The sequence below is a fragment of the Protopterus annectens genome, chromosome 8.part1 (assembly GCF_019279795.1).
Source record: "Protopterus annectens isolate FY-2018-M chromosome 8.part1, PAN1.0, whole genome shotgun sequence".
In the NCBI taxonomy this organism is placed as follows: domain Eukaryota; kingdom Metazoa; phylum Chordata; order Ceratodontiformes; family Protopteridae; genus Protopterus; species Protopterus annectens.
Window position 1 is genome coordinate 353,714,125 of NC_056742.1, and position 24,867 is coordinate 353,738,991.

Genomic DNA, 24,867 nt, shown 5'->3' on the forward strand with positions numbered 1-24,867 from the left:
CTAGCTTTGGCAGTGATGGTTTTCATCTATTAACCCTACGATTTTGGCTACTGGCAAAGGCTCTTTGCACCCCCATAGTACCTTTTTTAGGCAATGTCACTAGGACAGAATTCCCGATGTAAAACTTTCATCAAAAACAACCTTAAGTTTATGCTGCTAAATGCTAGGAATCTTAGTGTGAAACTGCACTCACTGGAAACAGTCCTCACCTTGGAAGACTCTGATAACTGTGCAGTCATAGAGACCTGGTTCAAAGTTGTGGAGAGCCCCCCAGCCATACTGGGTTACACCTCCTACCACACATTTAAACCATGAAAGGAAGGTATGAAAACTAATGGATGTGGTGTATCAATATTCATTAAAAATAAATACACCTCCAGATTGGTTAAACAGTATGATTCATTGCCAACACTTCAGGTGCAACTAACTATTGGTAGGACACTATTCAAGTCACTGCCAGCTACAGGGCCCCCTCTATGAATCAAGACACCCACTCTGCCTACTTAGATCTACTGGAATCCATCAAGATACATTTGAACATCATGCTTCTGGGTGATTTTAATTACCCATCCATTGACTGGGTAAATTATTTGTGGTCAAATTAAATTGCCCAAAAGTTCCTCAAGTTCATTAACTCCAACGCCCTCGACCAGCTGGTGGACACCCCAACTAGGGGAGCCAACATCTTGGATGAGGTGCTCACCAATACGGGGGACTGCTGTAGTACCCCCAGTGTGAGGTTTTCCCTTGTCAAATCTGTCCACATATCAGTCTCATTTGAAGTAACTATCACAGCGGACCAGCCCACCAGAGCCAACTAAACTAAAAAACTTCTCCAAAGCAGATTATATCCTTCTAAGGAATGGTATAAATAGCTTGACTGCACCTTCCTCCTCAGATGGAACTGTCAACTATACTGACTCCTACACCAATGCTTTTTACAAACACCTGTAACAGCATTGGCGTGCCTGTACCTGATAGAACCAAAACAAGCTCTTCAAGGAAGTGCAAACCTGCCTGGTGGGTAACTGCCATTAATAGCTTTTACAATAAGAGGAAGAAATTGTTGTCCAGAAGTAAGAGAGAGCATGCCCCAAACTGGAAACACTCCCTCCTTAGCTTAAACAAGCAAATAAGGCTTCTTGTGAAGTCCTTCAAAGCAAATTATGAATCAAAATTAGTGTCTTCAACTAAGGACAACCATAAGGTGCTCTTTAGTTACATCCATAGCCTAAAAGATAAGACCCAGATCTCAGCAGAACTGGTAGCTAATGATACCATACACACTGAGCCAGTGGTCATAGCAAACCTGGTAGCCAACAGGTTCTGTAAAAACCTCACTTCCCTGTCCCCACTACATATACCCCATGACATTACTTCCACCTGTCCCCCACTTTGTATCTCTAGAGAGCAGGTCATAAATATCCTCTCTAAGGCCAAAAACACAGCATCTATGGGTCATGATAACATCCTAGGCTGCATCCTACATGGGCTCCAACAAGAAATAGCAACACCATTGGATACTCTTTTCAGTCATAATCTAAGCACAGACTTCATCCCAGCTGAATGGAAAATGGCCACAGTTATCCCCTTGCACAAGGGTGGTGCTTCTACTGACCCCAGGAACTATAGACCTATTAGCCTTATCTGCAGGGCTATGGAGAGGATCATCATGGACCTTATCAACAAAGATATGTTGATATGAGGCAGTCTCCGCTTGACCTACAAAGCCATGTCTGACCCAGCTCTGTTAGAAATAATACATCTAAAGAAATACCAATCCCTCCGCACCACACACTCCAGAGACCTCAACCTCATTACCGAAATCAACAGAACATGCTGGAGGGACAGGTTCATAACCCAGAGACTGCCCATGGTCTGGAATAGACTTCCCATACATGTCAAGCAGACCACCTCACTGGCCCTCTTCAACAGAAATCTTGATGACTGGATGGGAAATAGAAAGTTCACCCCGGGGATCACTCCAGTGGAATTACTTGATAGAGGCACTGGAAACTAACGTCTGGCGTCATGATGCTAGGGCACTTCTATGGGCTAGGCTTGTAAAAGCCCCAGGGCCATTAGCCTAGTACACACCTATGAACCTATATAGGTAATCTCCAACCACTTGACCCTACTCAGTTTGGATTTGTCAAAGGGATATCATGACTGTTAAACCTGGTGGACTTCTTCAAGACAGTCACCAGAGCCCCGGATGGGGGAAAACTGTGCATCCAGCCTACCAGGACTTGGCCAAGGCTTTTGACACTATTCCCCAACTCCAGCATTACTGATAAACTCACCCAGCTAGGTATCAACCCTTACATCATTAGATGGGTTACTAACTGACTCACTTACAGAACCCATACAGTCAAAATAGGAGAATCCACATCCAACAGCAGAACAATAATCAGTGGTGCTCCACAGGGATCAGTCCTGGGACCTCTACTGTTTGGAATCTATTTCTCTAAAGTACAAGAAAAAACTAAAGGTCTGTGGCTAACAAAGTTTGCTGATGACTGCAAACTGAGAGCAGTCATAGTATCCCCAAATGATATCAACATCCTACAAGAGGGTCCTGCGCAAACAAATGATTGGTAAAGTCACAGCTTTATACGCAATGCAAAGAATGTATTATCATCCTTTTCAGTAAGAGTGATGTTCCTGCTAACGACCACATCAATAGAAACACCCTAACCATGAACTCTGTGATGACACCTGGACACACAAGTTGACAGTAACCTTACCTTCGATCACCATGTCTTCAGAATGGTAAGAAGGGCATTCTAAATTGCTCATCTCATAAGTAAGGATATTACCTCCAGAAAGGAAGTTATAATCTCCCTGTGCTCTTTCCTCATCAGGCCAATAATTAAGTACTGCACCCCTTTTGGTATGTACCTTTCCTGGCAGCTGCAGCAATTGGAGAGACCACAAAAGTTCCTCACAAGGAGAATTCAAAGTATTCAGCATCTGTCCTGTGTGGATCAGCTGAAATCACTGTCACTTTATTCCATTTCATACAGACAACTCAGAGGTGATCTCTGCCTTGCATATAATGCAATCTCTGACTCTGCTTTACTGGAAATGTTGCATATCCGTAAATCCAATGGCTCATGGGTTACTCGATCTAAAGATCTTAACCTGGTATGTGACATTAATAGAACCTGCTGGAAGGATAAATGCGTCTGCCAGAACTCACCGCACCTGTGGAACAGACTCCCAATTCATGTCAAGCAGAGAATTCTTTGACTCTCTTCAAGCGCAATCTGGATGACTGGATGGTGTCATGTTACACATGCTAGTGTATTTGCTGTTCAGCTAAGAAACTGCCTTTTTGTATTTTGTCCTAGCTGTTTTCCTGTAGCATAGCTCTGTTATCTAACTCCACCCTTCTCCCCCATTTTCTTCAGTGTGTGTGTTAGACTCAATTGCAACCACATGTCTATTGCTGGAGTGTATCAAAGCATCATGATTTGACCTATTGGAATGTCATTTTGTATTAAGATCTGCACAGTTTTGGAAATTAAACTATTTAACAGTCTCCACGGGTGTCATTTCAATTGAGTCACTGTCTGCTAACACTATCCATGGTGGTGAGTAAACTTCTCAATACATCTTGCTACATTTTGGGAGATTGCACTTACTATGCATGGCCAAGGAAACCAGAACAGTCAAATGTATTGAACACTTTGGAATATTCTGTGGGGTGCTGTAGATGGACTTTGAAGGTGAAATTTAAGAGTACATTTGCATACTGTACCTATACAGTTATTTGTTTCATAAAGAGCTTGCTTAATGAATAAGTTACAAAGTGTGGATATGTTTGGCAAATTATGGAAGTTTCAGAACAGCCCTAGAGCACAGGGCAGCTATTGAAAGATTTTCTAATGCCTTTGTCTCTTAAGGATTTGTTTGCTCTCTTGGGTCTGTACATGCCAGGAAGATACTCTCTGCACAGCATAATTCTTCGGTGAGTCAGCAATTCAGCAGTGATTGTTTGCAAGGATTGTGTTTTATATATATATATATATATATATATATATATATATACGTGTGTATATATATATGGATATATGGTATGCATGCATTTGATCGGCCGGTGGATGGTTGATCGGGTTATTGCAGAAAGTAGTGTGACAAAACCTCAAAAAAGCAATCGCACTTGTTGCGAATCGCAAAATATCGCCCCCTTTTTGACCCATGGTAGCACTTGTATAGGTGGTAGAGCAGACGGAAATGTCGAATTTGGTGATTTTTATGACATTCCGACCGTTCGGCATTATGAAATACGCGGATAAAACTCGGTGTACTACATGATCGAGCAATGTGCGCTCGACTAAATGAATGCATTCATAAATATATATATATATATATATATATATATATATATATATATATATATATATATATATATAAAATGTATGTATGTATTTGTTGTAGGCACTGCATATATCTTCAGAGAAACTGTTTTATTCTTCCCCGAGCCCTGCTTGCAGCATTGTGAAACTGAAAGTGGCATTTTTCTGCACTTCCTAGTATCTTGCAAACCAATGCCCTGCAAACCCAGCTAGCTCAGAATTGATACATTTTTGATACTTTTGTCTGTCTCAGAAAAGACTTTAGCATTAACTGTTGTATTACCAGCACAATGTCTCAGCAAAGTAGTACACTTTCAGCAGAGGCTGATACACAGCAAGATGCAAAATTTCTTGCAGAGCAAGACCAAATCCCCGATCCCAGTGCAAGAGCAAAACGCGTCTCTAAACTTACATGGAAGGCAAAACAGAATTATGAGACTGGCAGGGAAGAATTGTTATCCAATCTTGCTTACACATGGGCTATGACTGTTAACTGTATGTCTGCCCTCTCTCAACCTGCTTATGATGCACTGCAATTAGAGGGTAAGCTGCGGTGGTGCAGCGGTAGCATTGTTGCCTCACAACAAGAGGTTCTCCCATTCGATTCTCGGCTGGAGCGCCTTCTGTGTGGAGTCTGCATGTCTTCCCCTCGGTCAAGAGGCATTCGAAAGACATACGTAGAATGGGCATGCCTTCGTTGAAGGTTGGGTGTAGAGCTGGCACTTCTGTACCCGTAAAAATTCTACTGCCAATCATTAGCAGACCAGAGTTCCGCTGTGGCGACCCCTAACCGGGAAATGCCGAAAGAAGAACAAGAACTCAAGCAATTTAGTGCTACCTATCAAGGCTACCAGAGACTATGCATAAAATATGTCAATTTATTACAGAGATATAACACTGAGGAGGCACAAGAAGAGCTAAAGAGGTTTGATCAGCTTAATTTTGACAGGGACAGTTTGGCATTACAAACAAGGACTAAGGCTGAAGTTAGAATTACACAACTCCATGAATCTAGATCCTATCATTCTGCATCTACCAGTCACTCCACCAGATCTAGTACGTCTTTAAGTCTGGATCTTCCACACACAGTAAACAACTTATCAGAGCCCATGCTGATGCAGAAGCTGCTAATATTCAGGCAGCCTTCGCAGAAAGGTAGGCTCAGTTAGAGGCAGATGCTGCCCAGAGAGAAGCAGAAAGAGAGGCAGAAGCTGCTCACAGAGAGACAGAAGCTGCACACAAAAAAGCAAAAAGAGAAGCAGAAGCTGCACACAGAGAAGCAGAAAGGCACGCTGAAGCTATCTACAAAAGGGCTGAACTAGAATCCTTAGAAAAATAGTGTGAACATGCCACAGCTATGACAAGGTTAAGCGTTCTAGAGCAAGATGCTAGTGGGAGTGACAGAGACAGCATAGGTCCAGTGGACATGGAGAGTTATCTTAAATGCACTACAGTCTATGTGTTCAACAAAAGCAATAAGCATTCCATTTTATCTGATGCTCCTGAAACCAGAGACACTTCCTTAGAACGATTACTCCCAGTGACTACTGCTGCAGTACCTCTTAACCAAAGTCAGTATGACACACCTAGCCCTCCTCAAACTAACCTACCACATTTTGGAGGTTATCACCAACCTCCTGTCAACCAAGCCTCTGCACCACTGCAAGCTCCTGCACTCATAAACGCTCCTCCAGTTCCTCAGCTTGATACCCTTGCACCACCATACATCCCAATGTCGTTCAGCAATGGTGCCACTGTTAATGTGACCAACACTGTTCAACCAACAGCTCTTCACTTAAAGTCTGAAGACATAGAAGTGTCACAAGTTGTAAAGTACATGCTTCACAAAGATCTTATCAAATCTGACCTCACACGGTTTGATGACAGACATGAGAACTACAGAAGCTGGAAATCCACCTTTAAGACTGCATTTGGTGATCTGGACATTACAGCTACCCAAGAACTAGATATGCTCATCAGGTGGCTTGTTCCCAGCTCCTCTGAAGGTATAAAATGTCTCAAGGCAGTTCATATTGCTAATCTAGCTGTGGGTCTTAATGCTGCCTAGGACAGACTGGAATGCGGCTTTGGCAGCCGTGAAGTCATTGAGGATGCTTTATTCAAAAGGCTCCAAAGGTTCCCAAAGATATCTGGCAAGGACAATCTAAAGTTTCAAGAGCTTAGTGACCTCCTTTCTGAACTTCATCTAGCCAAGGAAGACAAACACCTTCCAGGCCTCAGTTATCTGAATACTGCTCATGGGGTTAAAGCTCCAATATGATATTCAAGGAAAATGGACAACAGTTGGATCAAAATACAAGGAAGTAAACAGAGTCTCCTTTCCCCCATTTTCTTTCTTCTGCAAATTCATCAGGAAAATAGCAGAGACAAAGAATGACCCAAGCTTCTCCTTTGGAGAGTCTCATGCCCCAGGTCCAACCTCTCCTAACCCTATAAACTTGTGCAGCTCATACAGAGACCACAGAGGTCCAGTCTCAGTTAAACGGACTGATGCCTTACCTACACCTTCTACAGTCCCCAACAATGGTGGTCAAAGCAAGAAAATTGAAAGACCGAATCGCCAATGCCCCATACATAACAAACAGCAACCACTCAGAAAATGTATTGGCATTAGAAAAAAAGCCCTACAAAAACACAATGAACTTCTTAGGAAATTTGGAGTATGTTTTAAATGCTGTGCTTCTACTGAGCATGTTGCTAAGGATTGTAAAGCCATTATCAAGTGCACAGAATGTAACAGTGATGATCATGTACAACAACTTCATCCATTTCAACATACTTCTACCCATCCATGGTTAACCCTCCCATGGCAAAGCATGCCGGGGAGAATGTAGAACTAACAGTGGCTCCTACTCCAGTTGCCTCCACATGTACTGAAGTCTGTGGAGAAGGACACAACGACAAATCTTGTGCAAAAATATGCATGGTCCATGTATACCCCAAGGGTCGTCCTGAAAGAGCCGTAAAACTGTACACTATTCTCAATGAGCAAAGTAATCAATCTCTTGCAAGATATGAGTTCTTTGACCTGCTCAGCATAACAGACGATGCCCTGCCTTACACTCTGGACACTTGTGCTGGCATTACAGAAGTCTCTGGCAGGAGAACTAGTGATGTTATAGTAGTTCCTCTGAATGGCAACCTAGAAATTCTACTGCCCACTCTCTTTGAGTGCAACCAGATTCCAACCAACAGGCAAGAGATCCCTACCTCAGAAGCTGCTTCTCGTCACCTTCACTTGAAGGCCATATCTGACCAAATACCACTCCTTGGTCTTCTTCTTTCGGCTTTTCCCTAAAGACGGTGAAATCCTGATACTGCTTGGTAGAGACATACTGAGGGTGTACACGGTACATGAATACATGGGTTCCTATTAGAAAACCGAACACTTGAAACGTCGAATGTCATATGGTTGACACCATATGATCGAGATTTCAAGAGTTCGAAGGTTGAACATAATGGCGCTGTACGGTGCAGAATGGGAGAATTTCCCTTTTCTGCACTGAAGTGTGATTTTGGAGATGGTATATTTAAGTAGAGGGGTGTGGGGTGCAGTGGGGCTTGCCCCCCTGCTCTCACCATTAAGGTAAGTTGTTTTTTTTTTTTTTTTTTTTTTTTTTGTATATTTGATTTTTCAAACTTCAACCATATGTTGTCGAACATATGGGATTCGAAGTTTTGAAAGTTTGAATATATAATATAGACCCTGAATATATCACTCACCCAAACAATGCTCCATATGCCCAACTCCTGGACCTAGGTTGGGTTTTTCATAGGTAATGTCTATTTAGGTAAGGTCAGGAGACCTAACAGGATTACTTCCTTCAAGACGCATGTTCTTTCAAATGAGTACAATACTCGTTTTTAACCCTGCCCTCATTACTACTGTGTAAAAGAAAGGTTATGCAGTAATGGTAAGCCACAGCAAGTCATACAAAGCTACAACAATGGCTTTGGCTCCTGGGATGATAACCTTGGCATTATGGTGTTTGATACCACTAGTGAAGAAACTCAGTTGGTAGCCCCAAGGGAAGATAAGGAATTCTTGAAAATTATGAGTGAAGAATTCTATCAGGACAACTCCAACAGCTGGGTGGCACCTTTACCATTCCATACCCCAAGAATGAAATTGCTAAATAATAAGAAGCTTGTAGAGTCATGATTTATTTCACTGGATAGCACCCTAAACAGGAAATCAGCAATGAAAAGCACTTTGCTGACTTCATGCGGAAGGTGTTTGATAGAGATAATGCTGAACCTGCACCTCTCCTAAATGATGGGGAAGAATGTTGGTACCTTCCATGTTTTTGGTGTGTATCACATTCCCAAGCCAGAACAAATCAGAGTGGTATTTGTCTCAAGTGCTCACCATGAAGGTGTTTCTCTTAATGACCTTCTCCTCTCTGGGCCTAATCTGAACAATAACTTAATTGGGGTCTTGATCCATTTCAAACAGAACTGATTGAGGTAATGGCCAACATCCAACAAATGTTCCATTGTTTCATTGTTCGTGAAGACAACAGAAACTTCCTCAGATTTTGGTGGTACTGCAATAATGACGTCAATGACAAGGTCATAGACTATTGGATGAAGGTACATGTGTTCGGTTACAGCCCATCTCCTGCAGTCACAATGTATGGGTTGAGAAGAACTGCCCAAGAAGGTGAAAGGGAATTTGGGTCTGATGCATGTTAGTTTGCTGAAATAAAGTTTTATGTAGACTCTGAGCTTAAATCTTTTCCCACAGAGGAAGAAGCGATCAATCTCCTTGCCAGAATTCAAGATATGCTGGCTGTATCTAATCTCAGAATTCACAAGTCTCCAACAGCGTCAAGGTAGATGGAGCCTTTCATTCTGAGGACCATGCTGACAGTCTAAAAAACTTTGAACTAGGGTCTAATATTACCCTCATGCAACACAGCCTTGGGCTGCTTTGGAATGGCAAGCAAGACTCATTCATGTTTCAAATGTCAGCTTGTGACAAGCCCTTCACCAAATGTGAAGTTTTGTCTGTAGTAAACAACATCTATGATCCACTGGGCTTCATAGCACCCATTAGCATTCAGGGCAAGATACTATTAAGACAGCTCACTTCTAAAAATGTGGATTGGGATACTTCTCTCCCCAGAGAGAAACAACAAAGATGGGAAACATGGAAAGATTCCCTGAATGCCTTGGAGAAACTTCAAATACCATGCTGCTACACCCATTCAGGAAGTATCAATGCTATCAAAAGAGAGATTCAAATCTTCTCTGATGCCTCCATTGAAGCTATTGCTATATTTATAGGATTAGATGGAAAAGTAACTGTCAGATTTGTCCTTGGTAAGGCGAAATTCACTCCAAAACCTGCTCATACCGTGCCAAGGCTCGAACATTGTGCAGCAGTGTTAGACATTGAAATTGCTGAGCTTATAAATCTTGAAATGGACATGAAAATTCATTCCTTTGACTTCTACACAGACAGTAAAATAGTCCTTGGATGCATACACAATCAAACATGGCAGTTCTATGTGTATGTCAGTAATAGGTGGAACGCATTAGAAAGTTTTCTGTTCCTAACCAATGGCATTATGTTCCTACCAATGTCAACCCCCACTGTTCGTGGCACCAGTACTGTATCAGCATCTGCCTTTCAGGACATTTCTTGGACATCTCTCCCAGGTATTCAGAGGTGTCGGCAACAGCAAGAATTTATTATGATGTTTACATGCATCCTCTTGTTCTCCCCTCCCTCTTTTTTTTCAGGTTCCACAGGATAAAGAGGTTCTAAATATTTATGGACTTAATGTTTATTGTTATTGCTGTCTCCAGAAATCTAAAGATTTCAGGAGGGGAGTGTCATGTTACAAATACTGGTGTATTTGCTCTTCAGCTAAAAAACTGTCTTTTTTGTATTTTGTCCTAGCTGTTTTCCTGTAGCCTATCTCTGTTACCTAGCTCCACCCTTCTCCCCCATTTTCTTCAGTGTGTGTGTGTGTGTGTGTGTGTGTGTGTGTGTGTGTGTGTTAGACTCCATTGCAGCCACATGTCTATTGCTGGAGTGTGTCAAAGCATTATTATTTGACTCATTGGAATGTCATCTTGTATTACGACCTGCACAGTTTTGGAAATTAAACTATTTAATGGTCTCTACAGGTATCATTTCAATTGAGTCACTGTCTGCTAACACTATCCATGGGGGTGAGTAAACTTCTCAAAATATTTTGCTACAGATTGGGAGATTACACTTACTATGCACAGCCAAGGGAGGCAGAACAAATGGGTAACCGTAAATTCACCCCGGACATTCCACCTGTGTCTCTTTTGGACAGGGGCGATAGGTGCTGATCATAGAAACAAGGGCAGAACTTGGCTAAGCTTGTAGTGGGCCTAGAGTCCTTAGCCTAGTAACTTTCTATGATCCTAGGTAGTGCAATCTCAGAGTCAGTGCAAATAATATGCAGGGGTTTGCAAAAATATAGATTTTTTTTTTTTTTTTTTTTTTTTTTTACATTCGAGTTTTCAGAAGCTCAAACATATGGTCTTGACCATATGAATTTTCGAGTTTCTGAAACTCAATAATATGGCACAAAACCCATAAATATATATGTGATACATATACTGAGGCCAGATCTAGTATTATTACATGTCACTGGAGAACAGATCTAGTACTATTACATGCCATTACAACTCATGCAGTGTAGACAAATTTCTTTCAGTTTTTCTTTTCCATTTGACCAGAAATGCTGTTTATGCATATTGAAATTACAGTTGCAGTCTGATTTACAATTACATTACTTACCGGTAGGTTAGCAGTCTCATCTGGCTGTACAGGAGTGTACACATCTAAGTACAGACAGTCTTCATTCATCTCAACTGAAGGCAACTGCACATTTACTAGCTTAAATATGCCTTCTAAATGGTTCCTGTCTTGTACACACCTATTGCAGAAACAAGACAGTTTAAATTAACAAAGCATAGCTTTTATTAAAGAAATATAATACAAATACTTAGTCAGATAGTAAGTATTCATAGTGAATTCGGGCAACAGGTTACTACCAATTGACATTAAATGGAGCCATTTCTATATATGCCTAGACTGGGGCACCAAATACATAAGCTGCCCCTATTTCCTCTTCATTTCTTTCTTACAAGAAAAACAAAACATGTTTCCTTCAACAGAAATTTTAGGTACCGAGAAAGAGCTGCTGCATCCAATGAAAGGCAGACGTACGTCAGTTTCATAAAACTGTGTCTAATAGCAAATTGTCTGAGAGGCAAGAGAACATTGTGTAGTCAAGAAGTCAAGATACTCTCAGAGATCTGCTAATACATTCTGGATGTATCCCAGGAATTGCAAGCAAGTAAATACATGGAAGGAGGCCACAGGGTACGTGGGGATCTATAAGATTATCCCAGTGCTTACATATGTTGGATTGGTAGTATTAGACAGGATCTTGGGAACTTTCTTGCATTTAATTTACCATAATGTCTATTTATGTTGGGTCTGTCAACATTAAACAGAATATGAGGCTTCTTCTTTCATCTGTTTCTGGATAATACTGTGAAAGAAAAATGTTACAGATCTTCTTCTAACACAAAAAGACAAAGTTACATCTGTATAAACAAATATCTGACACACTCTTTAGAGGAAGTGATTATTTGGGAATTAGTGCTCATGTTATCTGACAAGTGTTGAGGAACTCTCTCTTAAAAAAAGAAAGAAAAAAAAACTATGCCATTCGTTTGGAATGGTGCTATTTTTCTGACCAAGGAGCAAGTACCTTGGAGGGCAGAATAACAATTGGCAGACGAATGCTGAAGCAGATGTTTACATTTACCCATGTGACTGAGAAATAGTATGAAAGGAAGAGTAGATAACAGCAGGGGAGGTGGGAGGAAGACCTTAGAGGACAGGACAGGGTGAGGCAGAATGACATTGGAGAGTAGGCCGGGTATAGCAGACAGTAAGGAGAGCTATAGAAGTGCAGTAAATGTGATGGTTAGTCCAGAAAGAGGAATTAAAAGACGGTACAAAACAGCCAGTTTAAGGACAGTAGAGGGCAGAGATGGCTAGCACAGGAATAGGAGAGGAAACTGGTCACCAAGGCCATTAGGAGAGGAAATCATTCACCAAGGCCATTAGATGAGGTCGTTGGATAGAGAGTAGGTGCCTGCTGGCCATGAAAAGGGTACTAGAGTGGATGCTGAGGAGGCAGAGTGAGAAAGTCATCAAGGTAGTTACAAAAGGCCGAGGGTGCCCTCGTGTCATGGTACACATGGATAGAAATGATTTCTCTAGCGGAATAGTGGAGAAGACAGTGAGAAAAGTAAGAGAGCTAGCAATTGCAGTTAACTGGGTTACATCATGGTTTTCCCAGAAGAACTACCTGTGCCAACAGACAGACCAATTAGGAAAGATAGAATAAGGAAGCACAACTACTGCCTGTGGGCATCAACAAGAAAGCAGGGAAATGAGTTTGTGGGAAACTAACAGAAGGTTTGGAACAGACAGGCTCTTTTTAGTCAATAATTGATGGCCCACTCATACCTTTCAACTTTGGTCAATACTTCTAACCTTTGATAAAAATAATGGAGAGAACAAAGGCCCAAAATTAAGTTAAGGTTTTAAATATTACTCTAATTCGCTAAAACAAAAAACGGTTAATGGAACAACTGATTTTCGCATCAGTGTGAATTTTTTTTACTCAAGTAATTTTTATTTTAAAACAATAGTATGAATCATTCACAAATATATATAACAATTTGAAAAACTATATACAATATTTACATCCAGCCTGACATAAGTATGAAATTAGACTATTTATAAATATAGCTGTTATAAACACACACACACACACACACACACATATATATATATATATATATATATATATCAGAGAGAGAGACTAGACTAGACAGTGTGAATTTATGACTGGCATTATTAACTGACTATAATCCTCAGTGAACTACCAAAAAATAAACATTTTACAAAGGACAGGGCAAAATGTGAGGCAAAATCAGGACATTCTGTGAAATTAGGGACAGTCAGGTGGTATGGGCCTAAATGAAATATAGATTTGAAAGATACTCCAAATGAGTGCTTAAAAATAACCTAGAAGGGACCTCTACAGTGCTGCAGAGGGATAAAATATTTTGCAACTGTAAGATGTGGTCCAAAGTGTGATTAAAATGGTGGACATGGCTGAGCTGCTACAGAGGCAGGGTGAAACAGTGCACATCCCCATTACACACTGACCATTAGGAAGTGGGGAGAAATGGGGTAGGTCATAAGAGGAAACCCACCAGCACCAGTTCTTGTATCAAACAGATCCCCAGAATGCCCTCAGGTTCTGTGCTGGCCCCAGCCCTATCAGAGAAAGTCCAGGGGGTTGGAAGGTGGCAGCTACACCCAGCGACAGACATGAGGCACTGCATGGAGTACTGTTTATAGTGCTGAAGAATGATGCAGAGGAGAGAAATATGGACAGTTGAGAGGTCTGGGTAAAACAGTTAATGTATATACATACATACATACATACATACATACACACACACACACACACACACACACACACACACACACACACACACCTGAATGCATAATATTTATGTATTCTTGTCACTCAGAACAGATTTCAAATTAATGCATTAGAAAAGAAAGGTATGCTCAGATGCAGAAAACATGATGTATTGATAATGTTAGGAAAAGTAAACTCATTTCAGTGGATGTGTATAAAAATAATTCATTCAGTTGTATAACCACTTTTGTTGTATATGGTATAAGATACTCCTATTTATTTAATTAATGGTTTAATAGCACACCACTTGAACAATATTCATAATGTAGATGTGAGAAGAAAATGTTTTGAAATGCCTTGTTCTATATACTGCCGTTAAGGAAGTGGGAGGTAATATACAAGAATGTTTACTGCAATATGAAACTGAGCTTATTTTAAAATATGGTCCCTTATTTCTTAGGATTGAACCAAGAGATGCACTGAAAATATTTAATTTAAATATTAAGTCTTGAAGACTTAACAGATTGATTTCTTGTTGCTAAACCTGAGAGGAGTATTTAATGAGGGGATATTTGCTTTCTGGAGTGCAATTCTTTGTGAAGATGTCAAGGTTCTAATAGAATATTAAGTTTGCACTCTTGTTGTTTTGTCAGGCATTTTAATATGACTAACTACGTTTTTTTTTGTTTTATCAAGTTTTTATTCATAGTGCTAAACAGAGTAAACTATTCAGAGGTGATGGTGTATCTTACACAGAGTAGCCATGCTGAGGTGAGGATCACTTTTAGTAGGAAAGAGTGGAGTTGAGTGCATGAGAATAGCTGGGGAAAAGCAGTGCAGACAGAGACAAGAACCTGCCCAGGAGTAGTAAATAGTGTGACAAACCAAAATGCTGCCAGCCAGCTAGCTGGAATTTTGTAAATAATCATATGTCATTTGTGATAATTGATATGATTTATACAGAACTGTATGTTATGTTCTGAGCTTCAATGTAACCACAGCATACCCTGCTGGAATATAGAAGATTAACTTACAAAACTTCAAGAAAATAAGTTGAAATTAAGCGCTTTACAATGTGCTATAAAAGTTAGTTTCAATGCAGCAAGGAGACAGGATGTCTAGAGCTAGAAGTTTTGTCTACTGTCTTGGAGAGAAGTAGTTACTAGGTTTAAAATGTAAAAAGTGTTTATTGCTCTATGACTTTATAGCAGCTGCACATCTGAGAGATATGTATTTTTAACACAGAAGTTTCTGTTTAGCTTGGGAACTGAAGTCAAGTGACAAAGAATGATGTCATCCAAGCTAACCCAGCAGTAATATTGGATATTGATTTAAGAACTCTCTGAGAGAGTGGGCATTTTGTATTTTGTCTTGGACCTAGCAAAAACATCCACTCATCATCACATCTTTATTATTATTTATTTTACGTTTGTTAACCGGGGGTGTATGACTGAGCTGAAAAGGCCTTTTTTCAGCAGAGGCCTGGGGAGAAAAGCTCCACATAGAAAAATTACAGATACATTTAGACATGATTTGTATACACACAAATTACAAAAGACATGTTTTTACAGTGGTATGCAGCACATCAACAGTTACAGTGGAGAGAACAAACAAAAAAATATTAATTTAAAAATAAAGGTACTTAACATATTTGTGTACAGCTGAAATTTGGAACATAGGTAGAATATATATATATATATATATATATATATATATATATATATATATATATATATATATATATATAGTACACAGGTACAGTACACACATTGTAGATTAGCCAGTGTTTGTGAGTAAGATTGAAAACTATTATCAAGTACTCTAGTTTTAGTATGTGTACTGCTTTGGTGGTGCAGCGGTAGCGTTGTTGCCTCACAGCAAGAGGTTCTCCCGTTCGATTCTCGGCTTGGGTTGGGAGTGCCTTTTGTGTGGAATATGCATGTCTTTCCCGCGGTCGAGTGGGCGTTCGAAAGACATGCATTGAATGGGCATGCCGTCGTTGAAGGCTGGGCATTGGGCTGGCAACTCGACTCCATAAAAACCAACTGCCAATCATTAGCAGACTGGAGTTCCGCTGTGGCGACCCTTAACCGGGAAAAGCCGAAAGACAAACAACAACAAACAACAACAACCTTATCCGCTTTCACTAGCCTGGGGAGCAACCATGGCACTGCCAACTTTGCTTGAGATATTGCTTAGTGAGGTCTTTAAAGGAGGCTTTGGATGATGTGTTTTGAATGCTATTGGGGACAGAGTTCCATTTTTTAGCCACTGAACTACTATATAGTGCATCTCCAAAGCTATTGTAGCTGTTGGTGACTTCTAGTAGTAGTTTTCTTGATAAGGCCTTTTGGCTGAGTGATGTTGTGCTAGGTTCTTGAGGGCAGGACACTTATTGGGGAGGTAGTAGATAGAATAACAGAGGCAGAGCTGATTGTAGGTTAGGAGGTTGGGCAGTTCAAGCCAGTGGAGCTGTCTCAAAGCAGTACAGTGATGAGTTCTATATGAGCAATTTGCAACTAAGCGGGCAATTCTGTTATAGCAGGCTTCCATTTTTTGCTTAGTTCAGTTTTGTTGGGATTAGTCAGAATGGGAGATGCCTAGAGTAGGTTGGATAGAAGTTGGGAGCGAGCAATGGCTGATCTTGTGTTGTTGGTAAGAAATGGTTTGATACGGTAGCGTGATCCCAGTTTGGCATGTACTTTTTTAATAGTTAAGTTGAGATGACTATCAAATTTTAGGTGGGAATCTATGGTTATTCCCAATAGCTTAGCCTGTACCACTGGAGCGATTGGAGTAGCATTTGTGGAGTAGATAGTGAATTGACTGTATCAGTGTTTTTGTTAGAACTGGTTATAATCATAAGCGGAGTTTTCTTTGGATTGAGGATAAGTTGGGCTTTGGTTAGGTAGTTTTCAATGTCAGAGAATGCTAGGTGAGTTGTTTGCAGGAGGGTGGGAATTTTTTGTACAGCATATATTAAGGTAGTGTCATCTGCATACTGAATGATAGATGTATGCTGTGTGGAGATGGTGGTCATTTGTGAAGATTGTGAAAAGTAGTGGTCCTAAGATAGAACCCTGTGGGATTCCTATAGTTATGGGCAGCTGAGGAGAGAGAGAATTTTCCCATTTCACAGCTTGGCACCTGTCAGTTAAGTAGCTTTGGAACCAGGTAAGAGTGGAATTTGATGTGTGATACTGCTTTAGTTTGTTTAGCAGGATTTGGTGTGAGACTGTGTCAAATACTTTGGACATATCCAAAAAAAAGAGTTGACACCTGCAGGCCTTCATTTTTGAGATGGTTTACTGTGTCTGTGAAGCAGAGCAGGGCTGTAGTGGTACTATGGGCAGGTCTGAAACCATGCTGAGTAGGTGACATGATGTTGCTGTCTAGGAGATATTTTAGCATCTGGGTATGGATGCATTTTTCTAGGATTTTGGCCAAGGGGGAGAGTAAAGCAATGGGTCTGTAGTTATTAAGTTCAGTAGAGATCCCGCCTCTATGTATGGGTATAACATAGGATATTTTCCAGAGTTTGGGCACATAGTTTTCAACAACTGAGCTGTTTATGAGAGTGGAGATTGGGATAGTAATAGCATCTGCTGTGAGTTTCAAGAAATAACTGGGAAGTAGGTCGGCTGCTATTGATGAAGTTTTTAGTTTGGAGAGCATGCTTTTGATTGAAGTGGTGGAAACTGTTTTGAGGGTAAAGCTTGTATTAGTGTTATTTGTGTTGGGGTGGATAGTGAGGAAGGAACTGTCCTGTGATACTAAGGATAGAATTGAGTTCACAAAGTGGGAATTGAATTGTGTTTCAATGGGAACTTTAGTGTCAGGGGTGGTTGGTTTGGGGGTAGCCTTTTGGGTGGGTTTTAGTAGCTGGTTTACATTTTTCCAAAATGTTTTGGGGGTTGTGTTGGTATTTAGTTTGTATGTCATGTAGTACGATTTTTGTCCAGCCTAATGCATTTTTTTGCACGGTTGCGCAGTTCTTGGTACTTAGGCTTTGTGTTTCTTTATTTTTTTGATAGTAAAGCCAGGCAGTTTCTCTGAACTTGAGGATTTGTTTGGTTACTTTACTGAGCCAGGGGTTTGTAGAGGTTCTAACCTTGATTTTGTGCAATGGAGTGACAGTGTCTAAGTGTTGTAGAAATGTTTTGTTGAAATATGTTACAGCCTGGTCAAGTGGGAGGGTTTTTAGGGGGGTCCAGTCACAGTTACAGAGTAAAGTACTGAGGACCTCAGGAGAGAATTTTTTTGCGTTTCTAGTGGATATATGGTTAGTGGTTTTGCATATGCTTGTTCTACTACATATAAAGTATATTATGTTGTTGTCTGGGAGACTGCCTACGTGGGGGTACAATGTGGGGTTGTTAGTTAGGACCCAGTCAAGGATGGATTCCCTTTTAGATTTTTTTATCACATCTAGTTGGAATTTAGACTAGCTGCTGGTAGCCATGGAGATTTATTAGATTACTTGGTGGTTCTGATATGCAGGTGAACAAATCTAGGTTGAAATCCCCCAGAATAAGGGTTTCTTGTGAGTATGTGGAAGAACACCAGGATAAGAAGTCTTCAAGGCTAGCAGGTGTATTACCAGGTAGAATATAGATCACAACTGTGTTGATGACCTTTTTAGGATGAAGTTGAAGTTGTGAGATAAGTATGTCCCAATTACTGGGGGAGGGGCAGGAGTTTGGTAATTGACGTACAGTTAAGTTGGACTTATACTATTCAGTAAGGCAGTTCCACCCCCTTTATGAAGTGGTCTGTCTTGTCTAATGATATTGTAGCCAGTATGGAAAACTTCTTAGTTCTCAGCTATGTTTTTATTTAGCCAAGTTTCTGTTAAAGCAACTATGTCTGGGGAGTAGTGTGCTATTGTGGTATTTTATTTTTATACTTCTAATATTAATATTTATAATTAAAAGATGGTTGGTTTTGCTGCTGTTGTTTATTTGCCCAGGGATGAAGATAGTGGGGTGTTATGTTCTGACATTTATGTTGGAGCAGTTTGTGTTGGACAGGATGGATTTGGACCTGGGTTGGGGTGGATATCCCCACTTATAGTGAGCCTGGTGTTAAAATGGTGATACAGATGTTGGAGTTTGGTGAGGAGTGTGAGAAAGTATTGTGTTTTTTTGGAGTAGGAATGAGAGCATATGTGTTTAGTTCTGAATTGGTCCGTTATGTAGTTCTTGAACAATTGTGGGCAGATATTATAATGTGTGGTGTCTGTATATGAGAGTGCATAATGTAGTATTGTGCTACTATGTTTAGGGATATTGCTAGAGTGATAACTTGTGGTGTTATAAAGAATTATGAGAAGACAGACTAGACTTAGTTGTGTGATAGTCATGGCTATAAAGTTTAGGTTGGTACTTGGTGGGGGTCTGAATAGAAATTATAGGGCTGCACTATATGTGGATGGGTAAGTAGTGTGGGTGATGTAAAAAATGCCTAATGGGAGTGAGGGTGATTGGGAGTATTTTGGGTGGAGCAAGTTGGTGTGGTATAATGTGATCTGACTTGAGGAGCTGTGATTGGTGGAGGTGATGTGAGGGTGAGCTGTGGGTGTGGCTGTGATTACTATTAATGTAGAGGTAGTGGAGGCAGGAGGGAAAAGGGGGTAGGGGAGCTGACAGAGCCCGAGCATTAGCGAGGGCGAACAGAGCGGGGCAGTGCTCACCAAGACAAGAGTAATAAGCAAGTATTACTTTACAAATCTGAACACTTTAAACAAATTTCTGAGGTCTAATGGCTTACCAGCAAGCAAAATGCAATTGCTGAACAGCACTTGTGTCCTGGTGGGAGACTAGAAATTTAAAGATCTATGCTCAGCAGGATTCTAATATAGACTTAGTATTGGGGGAGGGAGATAGCACAAGGGGTGTAAACCAGGTGGAATGCAAAGAAACCAGAGAGGCAATCAGTGGAAAACTATCAGTGAAGGCCTCAGAGAGAGCAAGTAAGAATTCAAACTACCTGTAAAGTGAAGGAGAGAAGATATAGCAAACTTTATTAAGGTTGGGAGTGTGTCTTCACATTGACTTGCTGATCAGTAACCAGTTTGTGCACAGATTAGAGTAGGGAGATACATTAGCAATGAAGGGGAATGTATAGAGATGCAAATAAACCGGTGGACTTCCAAGTGATACAAACTAAGGCAGAAAGCACTGAGAGTGCTTCTTGATGGTTAATTTAGTCACAGGGATCTGAATTAAATGTATACTGTCTATTGGACAGTTAGGATAACTGCACTAGCTGGTGGGGGGGGGTACAAGGCTCCAACAGTCAGTTTTATTAGCACGCTGAGAACTACTAAGAAATACTGCTAATGTAATAGCTTCACTCTCATAAAAAATGCAAGTACAATGCCTGGGTGGACTGACCCTGCTCCTGAGGCTCAAAATGTATATCCCTGTTTAGTTTTGCAGTACTGATTCCTTCTTATAATGTATGGGTGGAGTGGTAGCCACAGACTGCAGATTGAGTGTGCATTTGCCTGCCTTGTAAGTAAGATTCAGGGCATAGTATCTCTTTTAGATATAGACAGGAATATAGTAAAGTTTAGTTTAGATGTTTTCTGTATTTATTTGAGACTGTCCTGCAATTTTGTTTGAAAATATTTCCTGTGATTTTGAACTCTGAAGATAATGTGTTTGTGTACTGAGTATTGTCTTGTTCTTTTATTATTTATTATTAAATATATTTAAACCTATCTTTGTGGCTGATGTTTGTGAGACATATTTAAGCTCCGAGTGTACTAGCATATGTATTTGCTGACACTGTACAGGCCACTCCTAAATAGCCTTGCTCTTGGTCAGACTACCATGTGGATTAATAGTAACATTACACAGTAGGATTGGACACCCTTTGTAAGTGCCTAATAGTAGCTGGTAAGTAAGCGTGGTTGGTGGCAGCCGGTACTACCTTATAGTCTGGGCAAAAGCAGCCATAGCTAGTAAACCTGTGCCAGCCTTTCTCAGGTGTGTGTGGTGTGTGTGTGTGTGTGTGTGTGTGTGTGTGTGTGTGTGTGTGTGTGTGTGTGTGTGTGTGTGTGTGTGTGTGTGTGTGTGTATACAAATCAAATTTAAAAGTGTGTGAGTGTCAGCTACTTGGGCAGGGGCATGAAGCACTGGGTGGACAGAGAGGTTGCTGGAGATTTTGACTTGACCACTCAGCTGAGATCTCACCCCTGTAGCTGTGCCAGTGGAGAGTCTTATTGGGGATATGGAGAAAGAGGGAGAAACCAGCCCCAGACTGACTGAGGTCTCTGTGTGCTCTTAAGGGAAATTGCACTTTAGTGTGTGTGTACTTGTCATCCTCCCAGTGTGTATATCCCCTAGCTGTCGCAAGTGGTGAGGATTGAGGCTCCTTGATTACTGGGCCAGTGCAGGGGTGTCACAGGTATAAATGAGTGACACGGAAGGTTTGGGAATGGTGTCATCTTCTCATTGCAAAACAGCTGAAATGATAGAGTAAAAAGAAAGGGATGGAGAAATCTTTGTGGCTGAAGACAGATGTTAGGAAGGCAGTGCAAAAGAAGAAGACAGAAACACAAAATGAAGGAAGGAAGGGAAGGACAAAAGTTGTAGTGCAAAGAGGCTTGGAAAAAATAAAAAAGATCAGAATAGCAATGTACAAACTGAAAGAAAAGAAGTAAATCAGAGTCATTCAAATGTTTGTAGGTACATAGCTGAAATAAAAATAGGAGGGTCAGATATAACCAAACTGGCCACTGAAAATACTGAAATAGCAGAAGATGGAGAAAAAAAGCTGTACTACTGGTTGGCTTCTTTTTTTCTCCCATCTTAAAGGAACAAGGAGGGAGAATGACAAGGTATTTAGAACAATTTACAGACCAAGTTTAAAAATAACAACATTCGGACTAGTGACAAAGAAGTTCTGAGAATTAGGCACCCGTATGTCACTTATGTACCTTACGCTTGGAAATAGGACATACAGCATTTTGGGTGGATCTAAGGCTGTGATATGCTCGCCAGAAGCATGGTTATTCTCTGTAGGATATCCCATTAGATAAGGAATACTGTGACAGTGATAAGTAAGGACATCAGTTGGAACAAACACTATGGGAAGACATAGTCCCCTTGGATAAATGTACTGTATTTATGATTATAGACACTTAACCATTAAAGAGGATGTACTTTTGTCATTGTTTACCAAAGTTTTTAACTACATTCCTAATACCAAGATATGGGAGGAAAAAACAACAAAAAATGTGGTGCCTATAATCAATGCAGCTATATTCTTGAAGATGAAGAAGTAGAGCTAGAAGGATATAGAGAGCTCTACATTCACGGTAGGAAAAACAGCGGAACTAGTGTGGTTATTTGCTTAGCAAAGGACATTACATGTTCTGCACTTTATAAAGGAAAAATGTGACATCCGCTTAGAAAATGGATTGGAAAATGTTCTAGCAAGGCATGTAATTAAATGTACAGATGTAAAAAATATATTTTGTATTTTGGAGAAGGTATATAAAAGTCCAAGGGGAAGTCTATGAGAATGTATAGTAAAATTAAATTACGTATGTTGGCAAATGATTGCGAGTAGACCAACCTCTGGGAATTAATAACATAATTTCTATGAGTTTGTTACATTTAAAGTCATGGCAGTTATGATTTACGGCTGATTAGTTGCAACATGGTTAAAAAAAATAAAAGATTTTAAAGCATAATAATTGAGACTTTTGATGGAAGCATTCTTTTAACAACGTTATATTGTTTTAAAACTTGTTGATATCATGTGATTATAAAATGCACCAGGATTGGATGAGTAAGACATTTAAAATGAGAGGGTTGTATAGATTCTGAAGAAGTCTTTTTTGGATAAAAGTACTCAAGCTTGGTAATTTTGTTTATTGGAGTTTTTGGATAAATCAATGGAAGAGTTATTATTTTTTTCATTCTGTTTGGTTTTACAAACTTACATTGTTTTAATGACTTCAAGCCTGAAATATCTGGGATCCATGGTTTACAGATCTTTAGCAATAACTGCAAATTATTGCTACTAAAAGAACTCCATTTAGCCAGTCAAATAACTCCAAAGGGTTATATTCTGCAATGTGTGCAATACTTTCTACATGGTTAACAAGGGTAGAAAGAGCTGCTTTTATATTTTTATTTGTCCAAATGATCTGGGTTTCTAACACTATGACAGGATTTTATTCTTGAGTTGGAGTACAATTAAAGTTCAAGACATTAGTATTGGTTTAGGCTTTGATTCTTGCCAAGAGTGCTATCCTCAGCACCTGGAATGAATCACGATTGCTTCCTTCTGCAGCTTACATGTGGTTAAAATACTAGTAACACACTTAAGTTTGAGAATAATTTTTTATTAGTCCTGTAGCTCCTAATAGTACTGTAACTGTTTGGGTCTTTTCTGATTGCTCTGCTTTCTGCTTGTATATCCTGGTACTTTATAATTTTGTGTCTCTCAATGCATAACACACTATAATCCCTATTTTAGTGGTTCGTGCTACTTTTGTATTTTTTCTTGGATTACATTATCTTATTTTCTAGCATTTCCTTTCTGTACTGTTTGTGTTGGGTGATCCCATGTGATCTGAACTACAACACTGTTGATAATGCTTTGTGGTTCATGTTTCCAATGTTTCTCAGCTATTTCTATATTATAGTGTTTGTACAATCTCCTACACAGCAGTCTTGTCATATTATTGTGCTTTTCAGTTTACAAACCTTGGCCATTAGTACAATGCAACCATCCTTTTTTAACTTCTAACAGTGTACAACTTGCAACTGTGGTGTTAGATAAGACAGTGGTTTGTGGCTAATGAGACTTCATCGATGACTTCTACTGCAGGTGCTGAGCACCATTTACTGTCTCTGCAGCACAGCTCCCGTGCAAGAACTTGCATGGTACTCATCTTCCTAAACAGAATCATTAGCAGATCCGAAGAGATACTAGACCTGGAGCAAAAAGCACCATGTAATTCTGCTGCATAAAGTTTGTTGCAAGATCAGCAGGAGTGTGACATATGTTAAAGTTAAATGTAAGACAGTTCTTCGAAGCTGGGGCCTAAATTTTCTCATCCACTGAAATTAGAAATGACAACATTGCTACTACAAAAGTAGGCTGAACTGAGACTTGGTTTCTTGATCTTATAGATACTGGAAATATGAGTGATGTTCCTCTGTGTTTAGAGGAGGAAACCCAAAATAGGACTAATACCGCTGCACCAGTTTCTTCACTCATACTGATACTTATTTCTTTATTTATAATGGATTTTTGGAACAGCTTCTTGTAAGTTTTGCTGATATCCAGATTTGGTGACAGTGGCGACAAACAGGAAAGGAATTGTTGACTCATTTTGGATAACTATTGCGCAATACAAGTAAACCTTACAGGTTGAAGTACTGCATCAGCTTGTTAACTATGTAAATGTACTAGCCATAAACAACTCTTTAGAAGGTCACCCAAAATGAATCTGTAATTTAATGAGCTGCTCAGAAACTAAGGGAATTAAATCCAAGACAGCAGGATGAAACTTATCAGGCCACATCCTTAACCCCCTGAATTAAACTGCCAGTATAGCATAGCATAGTAATCTGACAGCTACAGAAATATTAAATCAAGTTTATGATGGTGTGTGTGTCTGTGTGTATATGTATGTGTGTGTGTGTGTGTGTGTGTGTGTGTGTGTGTGTGTGTGTGTGTGTGTGTGTGTGTGAGAGAGAGAGAGAATAAAATAAGTAAAGAAAGGTTTAAGCAAACTACACTGAAGATAAACAGAAATTTAAGCAAGACAATCAACATATAAAAGTGAGGTCATGGATGAGAAAAAACTGAAGAAAGCTGAAGAAGGCAATGCTGCATTGAGTTAATATTGTTTTTTTTAACTTGGTGGTAACAAAGAACTAGCTTATAGATATTTTCAATATAACACATATGAGCTGCTGCATAATCTTCAGATCAGAACCAATTGTGTTTCTAAG

At 40.0% G+C, this 24,867-nt stretch overlaps 1 protein-coding gene across 1 annotated transcript in view; it reads right to left on the reverse strand.

Moving 5' to 3' along the window:
• The window catches only part of LOC122810354 (fatty acyl-CoA hydrolase precursor, medium chain-like), a 336,843-nt gene that overhangs the window by 269,739 nt on the left and 42,237 nt on the right, over positions 1-24,867 (reverse strand). Inside the window, exon 3 of the mRNA XM_044081933.1 lies at positions 11,167-11,305. Within this exon, the coding sequence (XP_043937868.1) occupies positions 11,167-11,305 (139 nt within the window). The remainder of the gene's footprint in view (positions 1-11,166; positions 11,306-24,867) is intronic.